At 43.1% G+C, this 14,191-nt stretch overlaps 1 protein-coding gene across 1 annotated transcript in view; it reads left to right on the top strand.

Annotated features, from left to right (window-relative positions):
- Positions 1 to 9,161: 9,161 nt before the first annotated feature.
- The window catches only part of LOC144711966 (putative LRR receptor-like serine/threonine-protein kinase At1g51810), a 5,038-nt gene continuing 8 nt past the window's right edge, over positions 9,162 to 14,191 (top strand). Inside the window, exons 1-13 of the mRNA XM_078586131.1 lie at positions 9,162 to 9,534; positions 9,599 to 10,121; positions 10,730 to 11,217; positions 11,428 to 11,566; positions 11,818 to 11,889; positions 12,009 to 12,080; positions 12,164 to 12,244; positions 12,524 to 12,669; positions 12,769 to 13,004; positions 13,130 to 13,256; positions 13,334 to 13,402; positions 13,485 to 13,674; positions 13,755 to 14,191. The exon at positions 13,755 to 14,191 is cut by the window's right edge and continues 8 nt beyond it. Coding sequence (XP_078442257.1) covers positions 9,423 to 9,534; positions 9,599 to 10,121; positions 10,730 to 11,217; positions 11,428 to 11,566; positions 11,818 to 11,889; positions 12,009 to 12,080; positions 12,164 to 12,244; positions 12,524 to 12,669; positions 12,769 to 13,004; positions 13,130 to 13,256; positions 13,334 to 13,402; positions 13,485 to 13,674; positions 13,755 to 14,166 — 2,667 coding nt within the window. The 5' untranslated portion in view covers positions 9,162 to 9,422 and the 3' untranslated portion in view covers positions 14,167 to 14,191. The remainder of the gene's footprint in view (positions 9,535 to 9,598; positions 10,122 to 10,729; positions 11,218 to 11,427; positions 11,567 to 11,817; positions 11,890 to 12,008; positions 12,081 to 12,163; positions 12,245 to 12,523; positions 12,670 to 12,768; positions 13,005 to 13,129; positions 13,257 to 13,333; positions 13,403 to 13,484; positions 13,675 to 13,754) is intronic.

Raw genomic sequence — 14,191 nt, 5'->3', positions numbered from 1 at the left:
CCGGATGGACGAGGTTGCTATGACGCCAAACGGGGTAAACCCTGCCGGTAGTGCTCGCACGCGGCGGGCGAACCTGTCCCGTACCAAACCAGGAGAGACGCTCAAGTAGGCGGCGTTTTCACTCGACCTCACGCGCTCACCTACGTCTAGCCCGAGCGCGGTGGAGTCAACAGAAAGTGTACTGCAAGAAATAAAAGATCGGTTACGAGCGGTGCACCTGGTAGCCGTCTCAGGTCCGAGCGTCGTCTTGGGCAGGTTGGTGGACCATAGTTCCGACAGCGGAGAGGTGTTGCTCGGTAGTCTTGGTTGACAGCTGACGCGGCGTCTGGTCGATCGGGCGCGGTCAGTACGTCGCTCGACCGCGAGGGAGTGGCGCGGGCCAGCGGGGCCGTGCAGCGCCCGCACAGAAGCAGGGCACGTCCAGAACGGCGCAAAGTGCGCCCAGCGTCACCGCGCGGCTGTAGTGTGCCCGGTCGTGGGGGGGGAACCCGTGGCACTGACTTGACCAATGTTGAGAGCCCGTGTGGGAATGGGTGCGGCGGAAACACGCAGTTTGACCGGCGGGTTGCAACTTCAGGCGGCGCGGGAGTCGGGACACGACGTACCAGCGCGACGTCGAAGCGCACTGAAGGCACGGGTGTGCGACAGAACACGTTGCGCAACCGAGATGGCCGGTGTGAGTTGTCAACGGGAACGATCGTCGGTCGGCGATCGTCCAGGTCAGTAGCGGGGTACTTCCACCGAACAGGACGAGGGTGTCGGGTCGCACCGTCGTTTCAGTAGAAGACGGAGGGTCGACTGCTGGAGTGGCGGTCAAGCGAAGGAGACGGCCGGTTGCCCGGCTCGTGGCGTGGCGGCCGTTCGTCCTTCGTTGGTCACCCGCGGCCCGGGGCGTAGGGCCGGAAGGAGACGTCCGGGGGCACGGGCGGAGCTGGGTCGGCCGGGAGGAAATCCGAACTACGGGCGAGAGACGCTCACCGAGGGGTTCAAGCGCGCGCCGGCGGGAATCAGCGGGTCACGCTGTGGTGCAACAGCGGGGCCACCAATCTCAGATTTCGGCAGGGGGGGGGGGGGGCAGCCGGATCTTGCTATCGTCAGTAGGGTGGCTGGTCGCAGTCAGCGGCGTCATGATAGCCGTTTACGAGCAACCGAGGTCCGCGTTGGTAACTCGCGCGGCCGGTGCAGGCGCGACAGGCAGACGCGACGACAGCTCCACGTAGCAGCGGTGGGTCCACTCCTCTCGTTCCGCCAGTCGGTACCCCGCGCGTGGTCGATGCAGAACGGCGGGAAGGTGCCGGTGGCACCGGCGAGCGGCGGTGGCTGGCCAGAGCTACTCTGTATCACTTCCTCCTCTGGCTGTTTCCCTTCTGCTTCCACGGGGTATCGTAACCCTAGCTTTTCTTCACGAAATGAGTTCTTCAGCTTGTGGGAGTCATACTTCTCCAAAAACAACAATTCAAATTCTTCAAAATAGTAGCGTCCGTGTTTAGGGCACCCAACCTCCCTTTATATAGAGGGGGGGTGTGGGGGCCCTTTGACCAAAATGGCCTGCTCTCTTTCTCAAAATAACCCTATGACCAAGGACATAGGGATGACTGTAAGACGACGAAAACAAGGATGAAACGAGGGAGAGGAGGGGAGATCCTTATAGGGTCGAATCCTCCCTCCGTACATGCGATGATGATGCGTAATAAAACACGAAAAGACGAAGATCAAAACCAAAAGATGACGAACGAAATGAAACATGACAACGATAAGGTGTCCGTTGCCTGGAATACTTGAATCCGGGCGTGCGTACCGACGCCTTGGCTTGCAGGGGGGGCTGAACGCGGATGGCCGGCACTGTCGAGGGCGGCGGTGACGTCTCCGAAGACGTATCTGGTGCTGGAACAGGTGCTGTCGGGGACGACGGTGACGACTCCGACGGCGTGTCCGGGGCTGCGCCATCACGGCTAGCTGTTGACCTCATCGTCGACTTTGATCTCGGAGGCCCGGCAAGGGCCTGTTCCAGTGGTGTCTCGGAGCAGGGTCAGGGCATTGCTCTCATTGAGCTCTACTACTGTTGCCATGATCACCTGCAGTCAGCGGTACCCGCCAAGTCTGGTTGGCTATCGCATCTTGTCACCATTGCTCGCCTTCGCTCTCTTCTCTTCCAACTACTCCAACATTACATTGCACGTTAAGCCGCCGCCGCTCTCTGGCACCTCTCTGCTCCACTTGTTTCGGTCGCTGCCGATCAACCACAAAAACTGCAATCAAGCCTGCCGACGAGGTACGTCGTCCCCTCCCATCGTTCGATTAATTACTACTTGCAGTAGATTTTCGATTCGACTCCACCGCGCTCGGGCTAGGTAGATGAGAAAGGTTTTGAGAGAAAACTGCGACTTTTGAGTGTCTTACCAGTATGGACCAGATCGTCCGTTACGTGTGAGCCCTACAGACTTCGTCCGTTCGGCCTTAGACACCTATGTCACTTTGACGAAGTTTGAGAGGCCACCGTCGCCGTCACCTGGCAACTGCGTCCTAGCTTGGAGCTCGGCGCCTCCCACGAGTCGGAGCCTACACGTACGACACGGAGGACATTCATATTTACATCGTAGTTACATCAACCCAATAGGGTTAGCCATCAGACGACGACACCGTCAACGTTTGATACCTTTATCCTTTATCGGCACCGAACCATCATATTCGGTGTCGACTGGACGACGCCCTAGACAACGTCCTAGATGACATCTTAGTTGATCGGTGCCGTAGACCCATTAGTTAAAACAGATATATCTATGATTTAATCCTGACCGTTATAACTATCTGATGTTGAATCCTAGCCGTCTATGTTGAATCCTATTCTATATTTGAACTTATATTGAATCCTATTTTCTAGTCTCTAACGAGTATATGATATATGTTTATTTTACTAACAAATCTTGATAAGTCCTAACCGGAGGTCGTCAAGTTTTCTTTACCAAGTTTTCTTCGCTGACTTCTTCCTCAACACCCCCCTCAAGCGCAACGGCATTGGGAGGACGTTGAGCTTGTCTTTGAGTTGATAGAATCTTGTCGATAGAAGAGGCTTGGTGAGTATGTCAGCTAGCTGCCCATTGCTGATGACGAATCAAATAATGATTGATCTGGCTGAAACTTGCTCCTAGATGAAGTGAAAATTGATTTTGATGTGCTTTGTACGTGCATGAAAGATCGGATTTGCAGCCAGATAGGTAGCCCCAATGTTGTCACACCACAGAGTTGGAAGTGTGGTTGTGGATAAGTTTAGTTCACGAAGAAGAGATTAGAGCCACAAAACTTCAGCTGTAACATTGGTTATGGCTTTGTACTCAGCTTTAGTGCTAGAATGTGCAACTGTTGGCTGCTTTTTGGAACTCCAGGAGATCAGATTTTTTCCAAGAAAAACCAAAAATCCTCCTCTGGACCTTTGATCCTCTTGATCACCTGCCCAATCTGCATCACTAGTAGACAGATTAGATGTTTTATTAATAAAAAGACCACATAGGACTGTTCATTTAAGATATCTTAGAAGATTTCCAATCATTATTAGTAGGATTGTGCATTTTCTGACATGCTTTAATGACAGCAAAGGAAATGTCAGGTCTTGATAAAGTAAGATATTGCAAAGAACCAACTATTTTCCTATATACTTTTTGGGATCTTTGAAGAGTTCGGAAGGAGGGAGTTTGCCCGGCTAGAAGGAGAGGTAATAGGTTTGCAGTTTTCCATATTTGCTCTTTGAAGAATCTGGAAAAGGTATTTGGTCTGAGATAAAAGATAACCATCATCGGTAGGCACTAATTCTATTCTTAAGAAATAATGAGCTGGTCCCAAGTTTTTTATGGCAAATGTGCCTTGCAATTGTTGAACTAACTCACTAATAGTGGACGTATAGGTGAAATAACAAGTATATCATCAATATATATTAAAACAAACACTGGTTTTGTTTGGGATATTTTAAAGAACAAGGGTATGTCAGTTTTAGAACCAATAAAATCTAATGTATTAAGGAATTGGGTTAATTTAGTGAACCAAGCTCTGGGTGATTGTTTCAGGCCATATATGGATTTCTTAAGAAGACACACATGATTAGGAAAATCCGGATCTTTAAATCCAGTAGGTTGTTCCATGTAAATTGTTTTGGATGAGTCTCCATGCAAGCATGCATTGGAGACATCTAGTTGATGGATTGCCCAATTATTGCTAATAGCAATGGATTGCAACAGTCGTACTGTGGTGTGTTTGATTACAGGACTAAATGTTTCTGTGAAATCAAAACCTTATTGTTGAGTGTATCCCTTTGCAACAAGCCTGGCCTTGTATTTGTCAACGTCACCATTTGGTATATATTTAACTCTATAAACCCACTTGCACCCTATTACATGTAAGGTGGAAGTTCTGGGAACTAATTCCCACATTTGATTTTGTAATAATGCTCGTATTTCCTCATTCATAGCATGCATCCATTTAGAGCTTTTGGATGCAATGCTATATGAATGAGGTTCCACAATACTTGGTAAGTAGGTTATGCGACATTGAGGCAAAGGATGTTTAACAGCAGTAAAGGCTAGTCGATTTTGTTTTGAATGGAGACCAGTAGATTGATGATCATTCCACCTTTGACAACTCTGATTTCAAGAGATCCCCTGGTTTAGGAGAATAATCTAAAGTTGATAGGACAGGGAGTTCAGATTCTAAGGGATTGTTTGGATCAAACAGCTGAATAGACTTTGAGTTATGAGATTCTGTCTCAGTCAATTCAGGTTCTGATTCCACAGACGGAGAAGTACTAGTGTTGATGTCTGTGTTAATGATGGGAGAATCATCATTAGTAGAGGTGAGAGGAGAAATGGAAATTTCATCTGAAGAATTTTTGTAATCGGATCTAGTATGAAAGGATCCTAATAATCCATTATTTTGATTACTCATATTGAGTTGAGAAAAAGTAAAAGAATCTTCAAAAAATATAACATGTCGTGAAAGGAAAAACTTAACTGTATGGAGAGATAAACAGCGATATCCGAGATGCAAGGCAATGTATCCTAGAAATACACACTTCTCGGATCTGGGTTCAAGCTTATGTTTGGCATAAGGTCTAAGATATGGATAGCATAAGCAGCCAAATGTTTTAAGAACAGTATAATCAGGAGGAAATTTAAAAAGAGTTTCATAGGGAGATTTATTATTTAACATAGGATTAGTCAGGCGATTTATTAGTGAGCAACGACGTCCCACACCCAAGCACTCCGGCCACTGAGCAACCAGGCTTAATCCGACCGTCTCATTGCCAAGGCCGCTCAATGCCCGGAACGTCCAGATATTTCGTCCAGTGGGCCTTACAACGCTCAGATCGCCCAGTCACGTCATGACCCAAATTTCCCGCAGCCTCATCACGCACCCTAGTGCAGAGGTACGCCTAAACTCTTTGGTGTCGAGTGTTCTCCGTCCAGTATTCCTCGAGAATTCGTCCACCGCCGTCAGATTTGATTTTGAATATCTCTTTCTTTCCTCAAAATTCCCCCTTTCGTGAGATTTCTTGCGGACGTGAATTCGAGTATTGGATTTGGTGCTTCGGCATCATCGCGGTGGTTGAAGACAGTACTCCCGCCCTCGACGAGGAACGGGGCTTCACCACCAGTATTTCATCGGTTTTAAGTTTTGAATTCGATCGTGTGGATTCTGTGGTCTGTTTTATCCAATCCATCCAAACCTGTCCTATATCCTCCCCCGTCGATGTCTAACCTTTCCCCACAGTCGTCTTTCCCCTAGTCCTGCATCAATTAGAAATGCAGCTGTCACAACAGCTTCATCCCAGAATTGCTTTGGCATTCTGGCTTGATGAAGAAGTGTGAGAGCTGTTTCTACTAAATTCCTGTGTTTGCACTCTGCAGTTCCATTTTGTTCAAGAGTGTGGGGACAGGACACTCTGTGAACAATGCCTTGAGTTTGGAGATGGTTATGGAAATATTAATATTCTCCTCCCCAATCTGATTGTAAGTACTTAATTTTTGAATTAAATTGCCTTTCAACTTTTTTCTGGAATGTGATAAAGGTATCTAGAAGATCACTTTTTCGTTTCAAAGGATAAAACCAGATATATTTACTGAAATCGTCGACGAAAACAACATAGTAAGAAAATCCGGAATGGGAAATTAAGGGAGCTAGACCCCATAGATCAGAGTGTATTATTTCAAGCACTTAGTCGAGTGGTGCATAGTGCTAGAGAATGGAGTTTATGAGATTTTGAGACATTACATGAATTGCAAACAAGAAGTTTTCTTGTGTGTAGAACTGGAAGACCATAGTTCTGAATCAAAGCTTTTAAAGTATTGAATTGGGGATGTCCCAATCTTTGATGCCAAGTAGCCTTAGAGGTTCTTTCCCCAATCCAAGCAGTTTTATGAAGATGATTATCCGAGAAGTAGAGACCATTTCTATTTGTTCATCTGAGAAGAATCTTGTTGGTGACTTTGTCCTTCACAAGGCAAAAAGAATCATGAAATTCAATAAACACATTATTATCAAAATTTAGTTTTTGAATCGATAATAAATTTTTTTGGTGATTGATGGCACATGAAGTATACTTTTTACATAGAGAGTTTTATCGCAAGTAGTTATTTTAGACTTTCCAATTGCAAGAATATTTAAACCTGCACCATTACCTATTTGGAGATGATCATTTCCTTGATATGCTTCAATTTATTGCATGGAGTTCTGATTAGCAGTGACATGATGAGTGGCACCACTGTCCGGATACCATGCCTGTTGTTCTGTTGTATAAGCTTGAGGATACTCACCTGTCCTGCCTTGATGATTTGTAGAATTTCCAAAAGACAATCCTATAAATTCCTCACACTCTCTTGCTCGATGTCCATACTAGAAGCAAATCTGGCATCGAGGTTGATAGCTCTGACTCCTTCCTCGCCCTTGATTTCTTCCTCTCCAGTTGTCATTTCTTGAGTTACGCCCCTGTTCTACAGTGTTTCATTGATAACTGTCATTCTTGGGGTAGCGTCCCTGATCAGCAGAATTTCTTTGGTAATTGTCACTTCTTGAGCTTTGATTTTGATCATTGTTCCCATAGCTTTGTCGTTGAACTGAGTTTGCCATAAGGGGGAATCCATTGGAGTTACCTTTCTGATAATGAATCAAATAATCAGCATGTGCCTTCAAATTTGTAACAATATGCTCGAATCCCATGTGATCAATCTTGGCATTGATGATAGTCACAAAGGACGAGTATCTGGAGGTAACCCTTTTAAAAGAGTATAAATATTTGAAGGCTCGTCGACAGTGTGACTCACAATTTCTAATGATTCAACTATTGATCTGAAATGCTTGATGTAATCTTGAATTGACATTGTACCTTTAGCAATGCTGGCAAATTGTTTGTTCAATTCCATTATTCTGGATTGGCTTCTTCCAGACGTCCCTCACTGATTTAGCCTTGGCGACACATGGCAGAGTTTGCTCGGAGATGGTTGATTGAATGAAGCCAAGAATTTGTTGATCAAATATCCACCAGCTTTCGAATTTGGGGTTATTCGCCGAATTTTCGTTTTGATCTGAAATAGAGAGACAATATTCTTCTCCCATGCTTATTGGACAATATTCTTCCACATTTACGCCACCTTAGAGACAGGAGGTGGCGTAGTTCCATTAATAAACTGATTCAATCCATACCCGTTCAGACGTCGTTGGACAATATTCTTCCACATTTGATAATTGTGGGAATCAAGCTTGACTGAGACTGTGAGTCCAGGAGGGATGACAATAGGCACTAGTCCAAAGGCTGACGTGCTTGACGAACTTCCAAACTGAGAGATGGCGATCATGGAAGCTCGATTTTCTTCTCCCATGCTTGAATCGCCTCGCTCTGATACCATGTTGATAATCTCGAATCTTGAAGATAGAAGAGAGAGAGAGAGATTGAAGAGAAGGAAAGAAGAGAGGATAAAAGAGGAACAAGAAGAATAGAAGACGATCGTTGTATTCCCTCAAGATTAAAGTGTAACATTGGTTGAGTATTTCTAATACATATAGAGTAGTTTAAAAATAGTAATCTTTCAGTTTGTGTATATATTTGCTGTAACGGTTTACAACGGATATATAACGTTTAAAATATGGTTTAATCTGAACCATTATAACAAAGTATGTGCACCGATCACTGCCGTTGATCGGTGCCATAGACCTCTTTCTATAACATGTACATATAATCTAATCTGAACCATTATAACAAAGTGGGTGCACCGATTACTGCCGTTGATCGGTGCCGTAGGCCCATTAGTTAAAACGGATATATCTATGATTTAATCCTGACCGTTATAACTATCTGATGTTGAATCCTAGCTGTCTATGTTGAATCCTATTCTATATTTGAACTTATATTGAATCCTATTTTCTAGTCTCTAACGATAATATGATATATGTTTATTTTACTAACAAATCTTGATTAAGTCCTAACAGGAGTTCGCCGAGTTTTGTTCACTGACTCCTTCCTCAACAAGAGAGAGAGGAGGGAGAGCGAAAGCGTGAGAGTGAGAGAGAGAGAGGATTGAGAGCTAGACACAGAGAGAGAGAGAGAGAGAGAGAGAGAACGGGAGAGAGAGACACAGAGAGAGAGAGTGTGTGTGTGTGTGAGAGAGAGAGAGAGGGAGAGAGAGCGTACGAGAAACGGGGGGAGCCAGAGGGAGACTGGGGGGATGCTACCATGGTGGGAGAGAGGGGAACACCATATTTTTTTATTTTTTTAATCCGACCCTGGTCCAGTTTGACCATCGGACCGGATCCGGCCCGATCAGCCGTTCTACCCAAAAATGGTGGACCGGCGGTCCCGGTTTAGTCCGGTCCGACCGGTCCCCATCCAAAATATCAAACCCTAGTGCAGATTAAGAAAATCCAGGCTCTTGTTACCTGACTATAATAATATTTATAAGCACCAGCTGGAGCAAGGTCAATTCGCACCTAATTCGACATTTTATAAGGTTCTTTAATAAAATTGCTATGTTCTTATATAGTGTCAGTTTTGCTGGCGATGATCTTCATCCTGAAATTGACCATGACTTTGTTTATTAATATTCTTTCGCAGAAGAACTGTGGGCAAGTATGAATACACCGAGCTCTTGTTTATCCTCTTGAATCTTGTTTCACAAGGCGGGTCCCACCGATCAAGACCTCCACTGTTTTTATCTCTGCCAAATAATAAAAAAGAAAGACTAATGAATTCAAAGAGATGGAAAGAGAATCAGCTGCTCCGCTGGTAACGGGCCAAAGACCAGCGGTAGATTCCGGGTAAGTCTTCTGTGTGCCGTTCCTTGCTTCATTTCTGGAATAGTTTTCAACTTTGAACTCTTCCTTTCCCCGGTTCGCACAAACGCGCTAAAAAAAGGAAATAGCTTTGCCTTCTGTGCGCTCTTAAGATGAATAAACTGCTGAATTCTGTTTTTATCTCTGTGAGGATGTCTAGACCAAAGTCTTTTCTCCTTCTCCTGCTGGTCGTCTTCTTCTTCTCCCGAGCTTACGGGCAAGAAGGTAAGAGAGCATGCAAGAAATCCCTTAGAAAATTTCCGGATGGAGTCAATGTAATTCCTTGCAGGTTTCATCAGCTTGGACTGCGGCTTAGAGGGAAGCTACCAGGACAAAATCTCGGGAATAAACTACACCGGGGACTCGCAATACACAACCTCAGGGAAGAGCCATGTCATTTCTGATGACCCGTTTGAGTTTCAGTACAGAACTCTTCGTAGCTTTCCGAACGGGACTCGCAACTGTTACAGCCTATCGCCGGTGCAATCCGGCCGGAAATACCTTGTTCGTGCCGGGTTTTACTATGGCAACTACGACGGCCTTAATATCTTCCCCTCCTTCGATATGTACATCGGTGTTAATTTTTGGACATCTGTCGGCACTGTAGCCAGAATCCCTACAATCTATGAGATTATTACGGTGTCGCGCGGGAGTAAGATAGAGGTGTGCTTGGTAAACACCAAAGGAGAAACCCCCTTCATGTCCGTTCTCGAGCTGCGGCCACTCCCTGATTTTATGTATCCTTTAGTGGATGAGTTCAAGTCATTGGTGAGAAAGCACCGCTGGAACTACGGAACACTAGGTCAATTAAGGTGTTTTTCTCTTTCTCTTCAGACTTGATTTTTTATCATTGAAGATATTATTTTTTAACTTGCTTTTGTACGTTTTAATTTACATTTAAATTTATTATCATTTTATATTTTTCTTTGTAGTTTTGGTTTTCATTTTTTATTTCTCAATTCTAATTTTTAATTTATTATTCTAACTTTGATTTTCATTTTCTTCTCATTTCAAATTTTCAATGTATTATTCTAATTTTGGCATGTTTCACTATAGTGCACGATCATCCGGGACGGGGCACCTGTGACGTCCCAATTCCGTATGACATCAGGAATGGAAAACGATAAACATTCTGATAGACAGAAGTTTAAAAATTCGAGAAAAAAATCATAAAATGAAATTTTAGTACATTCATTCCGTCCTTCCAGTTGACTAATTTCAGTCTCGTGATGGAAAAAACCGTCCCGTCCGTATTCGTGCATTATATGTGTCCCTTACATTTATATTTTTTTACATTTTTTTTATTTTTTTAACTTCATTATTGCAAAGGGTACAAATCACTTGTCATTTCCCTCCACAAATGAAATTTAGAACTGACTATAAAAATTTAGATGTGACCACGTCTGGCGTTTGCATGCAGATACCCTAATGACCCATACGACCGCAGCTGGGTGGGAGTAACCAACCGCTTAGACCTTCTGAACACGACGGAGAGAGTGCAATCCAAGGCTGAAGATCCATTCCAAGTTCCCTCAGACGTGCTCCAAACGGCCGTGACTTTCTCCAAAACTGATCAACGTCTCTCCAGCCAAGTTATCGATGGCAGCCCAGGAGAGAGGGCGTATATCGTACTTCACTTTGCAGAGCTTCTGAAGCTGAACCCCGCCAACGAGTCTCGGAAGTTTAACATCTTCCGAGAAGATGGTAAAGCGCTTATCATCGCCAACTACAGCCCTCCATACTTGATGGCAGACCACAAGGAAATCTTCAATGCTGCAATCGGCGAGTCGGGTCTCTACTCTGTTGCCATTGAAGCCACCAGCTCGTCTACTCGATCTGTCATGATCAACGCTGTTGAAAGTTTCATCGTCAAGCCGATGAACGAGCGCCAAACGGAAGACTCGGACGGTGAGTTGAGACCCTTTGCTGTTTTCAAAGAGTGGCGATTTTCTTGCAGTTATTGGTCTTTAATTCTCGCTGAGTGAATCTGATGGGAGAAATTTCGTCTCTTTTGTGGAGAATAATCCTCTGTCAGAGGTTTCATGTTATCATACCTAAATGCGCTTCTCATGCTGATTTTTTGGTTGTGCGTTGATTTCTCACGTGGCGTCGTTGCAGTTGTTGCCATTGAAGATGTCAAGAAAGCGTTCAAATTGACGAGGAACTGGGAATCAGATCCTTGTTCTCCGAGGCAGTATGTCTGGGAGGGAGTGGGGTGCAGATATGAAGCTTCCGCGAGCGCTAGAATCACGTCATTGTGAGTTTGGACTATTCTACAATCTCAAAGATAATCATTAGGATTTAATCTTGACTCAGAAATATTATATTCAAGGAAATTTGTTGTTATATTTTGAAGTTTTTACCGTGGACAACGTGAAAATGTAGGATGAGCTGAATATTATTCCAAATCCTGAATTTCACTTTCGTGCATCATTTGATTTCGAACCGGTTTTACTTGATTTTGAATTCTAGAATCTTTGCCTTTGTTTATGAATAATATTTCTGCAGGAACTTATCTTCTAGCGGTTTAGAAGGGGCCATTCCATTGTCAATTGGTAGCCTTACATCTCTAACGACACTGTGAGTGATAATTCCTATTACGCATAATTTTTTTTCATTTCACACTGGGTGCTGATATCATAGTCCAGCCCCAAAAAATATGACGCTCAATAAATCTTAACGCAATTACTCCTAATCAGGGACCTGTCAAATAACAATCTGAGCGGTCCGATTCCAGAGGTACTAGGAGATATATCTTCTCTGAAGATCATGTAAGTCGTTCAGTCAAATATATAAATCTAGTCCTGGCTATTTTGATGGTTACATTTGAATTAGTATTCACTTTGTCTTGCAGAAATCTGTCTGGAAACAAAGCCATTGGGAGCATTCCGCAAAGTTTATGTAATAAAGTCTCAAAAGGGAGTCTTTCAATAAGGTTAGAGGACCAGTCATTTATTTCATTTTTTGTGACCATCTTTCAAAAAGAGAAAAGTCAGTATAACATAGAACTGTGATTTAGAAAATCCAGTCTATGGTTTTGTGTATATATTTACTTAATGATGATGAAAAAGCTATGAGTATTTTTTTCTACGGTAAAACCTTGCATCAAAGTGTAATTTATCTCATTTCATGCCACTGAGAATAAAGCTTCACACTCTAGTGAAAAAAACAGAGCATTTAGCATCATTATTATCTAATTACCATGTTTTTTTAGTGTCGAGCAATGGCAATGCCAGAAGTCAAGGAAGGACAACAAAACAACCATTATTGCTCTTGCTGTCTCCATTTCAGTAATATTACTGGTTTTTCTTGCATTCATGAGTATATGTTGCAGGAGATCAAAGTCGGTTTCCTTAGAAGGTATTTTTCTATGCCTCATTCCTTAATTTGTTAGTGAAAACATTTTCATGTTAACATTAGAAGTTACTCATTCTGTGAAATTGATACGTAATATTGAAGCTGCATCAGATGAGCAAGAGAAAGCACTTAGTGCTCCAGAAGGGTGCAAGGCCTGGAAAAAAGATGTTCAGTTCACTTTTGCTAAAATTTCTCAAATTACAAGAAATTTTGAGCAAGAAATTGGCCGTGGAGGATTTGGAGCCGTCTACTCAGGTAGTCTGGATGATGAAACAAAGGTTGCTGTGAAAGTTGTTTCCTCGTCTTCATCACAAGGATCTCGTGAGTTCGAAGCTGAGGTAATTTGCATAATCTGCATCGAAAGAAACTTGAATTGAATCCCTCAAGAATTTCTCATATTTATTCGTCATCCAGCGATTGTTTCCCAATACACATAATAATTCATATGTTTTTGGTGCTTCAGGTAATGCTACTGACAAGGATTCATCACAGAAACTTGGTGCGTCTACTCGGATATTGTGATGAAATCGAACATTTGTCGCTTGTGTATGAATACATAGATAATGGAAACCTGCGGGATCACTTATCAGGTATTTAAATTTTGATCTGTGCCACCTTGATCTGATTTTTTTTGGTTAGATCTCATCTTTAGCCTCTCTGGCTGTAGGTTTGATCTCCTTGAACAATTTACTTAACTGGAAGCAAAGAGTAAGTATTGCTCTTCAAGCAGCCCAAGGTATCACGTGTGAACAAAATAAAAAACATTGTTTTGAATTGTTATCATATATTAAAATTCTATGCATGATAAAAAAATGCAGGGCTAGATTATCTTCACAATGGATGCAGACCCCCAATTGTTCATAGAGATATTAAAAGCAGTAACATTCTGCTCAACTCTGATTTTGTCGTAAAGATTGCAGACTTAGGACTTTCAAGAGCCTTCTGTAATGATAATGAGACACATATCACTACTAGGATCGTTGGGACTCCAGGATATCTTGATCCAGAGTAAGCAGTTTAAATATAAATTATTTCGAATTTTATATTTTATATTGTTGAATGCTGAGTAATTTCTATTCTGCATGCAGGTATTACCAAACCTACAGACTAAATGAGAAGAGTGATGTATATAGTTTTGGTATCGTTCTTCTGGAACTAGTAACAGGTCAGCCAACATTTCAAAAATCCGAACACAAGAACCATATTGTACCATGGGTTTGCTCAAGACTTGAAACCGGAGATATCAGTTCTATTGTAGACCCAAGGTTGCAAGGAGATTTTGATATAAATGTTGCCAGGAACTTATTAGATGTAGCTTTGTCTTGCACATCAACAACGTCAAGGGAAAGGATGTCAATGAGCGATGTTCTCATGAACCTGAAACAGTGCAAAGACAGCGAATCTTACAACATGTTTACAGAAATAGAACCATTGTCACAGGATTCTAGTCACCCATGTATTTCTGGGGAAACTACCATGTGTTCTCCTTCTGCGAGATAGACATTTATGATATATCATATTTATT

The sequence above is a fragment of the Wolffia australiana genome, chromosome 14 (assembly GCF_029677425.1).
Source record: "Wolffia australiana isolate 7733 chromosome 14, ASM2967742v1".
Classification (NCBI taxonomy): Eukaryota; Viridiplantae; Streptophyta; class Magnoliopsida; order Alismatales; family Araceae; genus Wolffia; species Wolffia australiana.
This window is presented reverse-complemented; position numbering and strand designations above follow the sequence as displayed.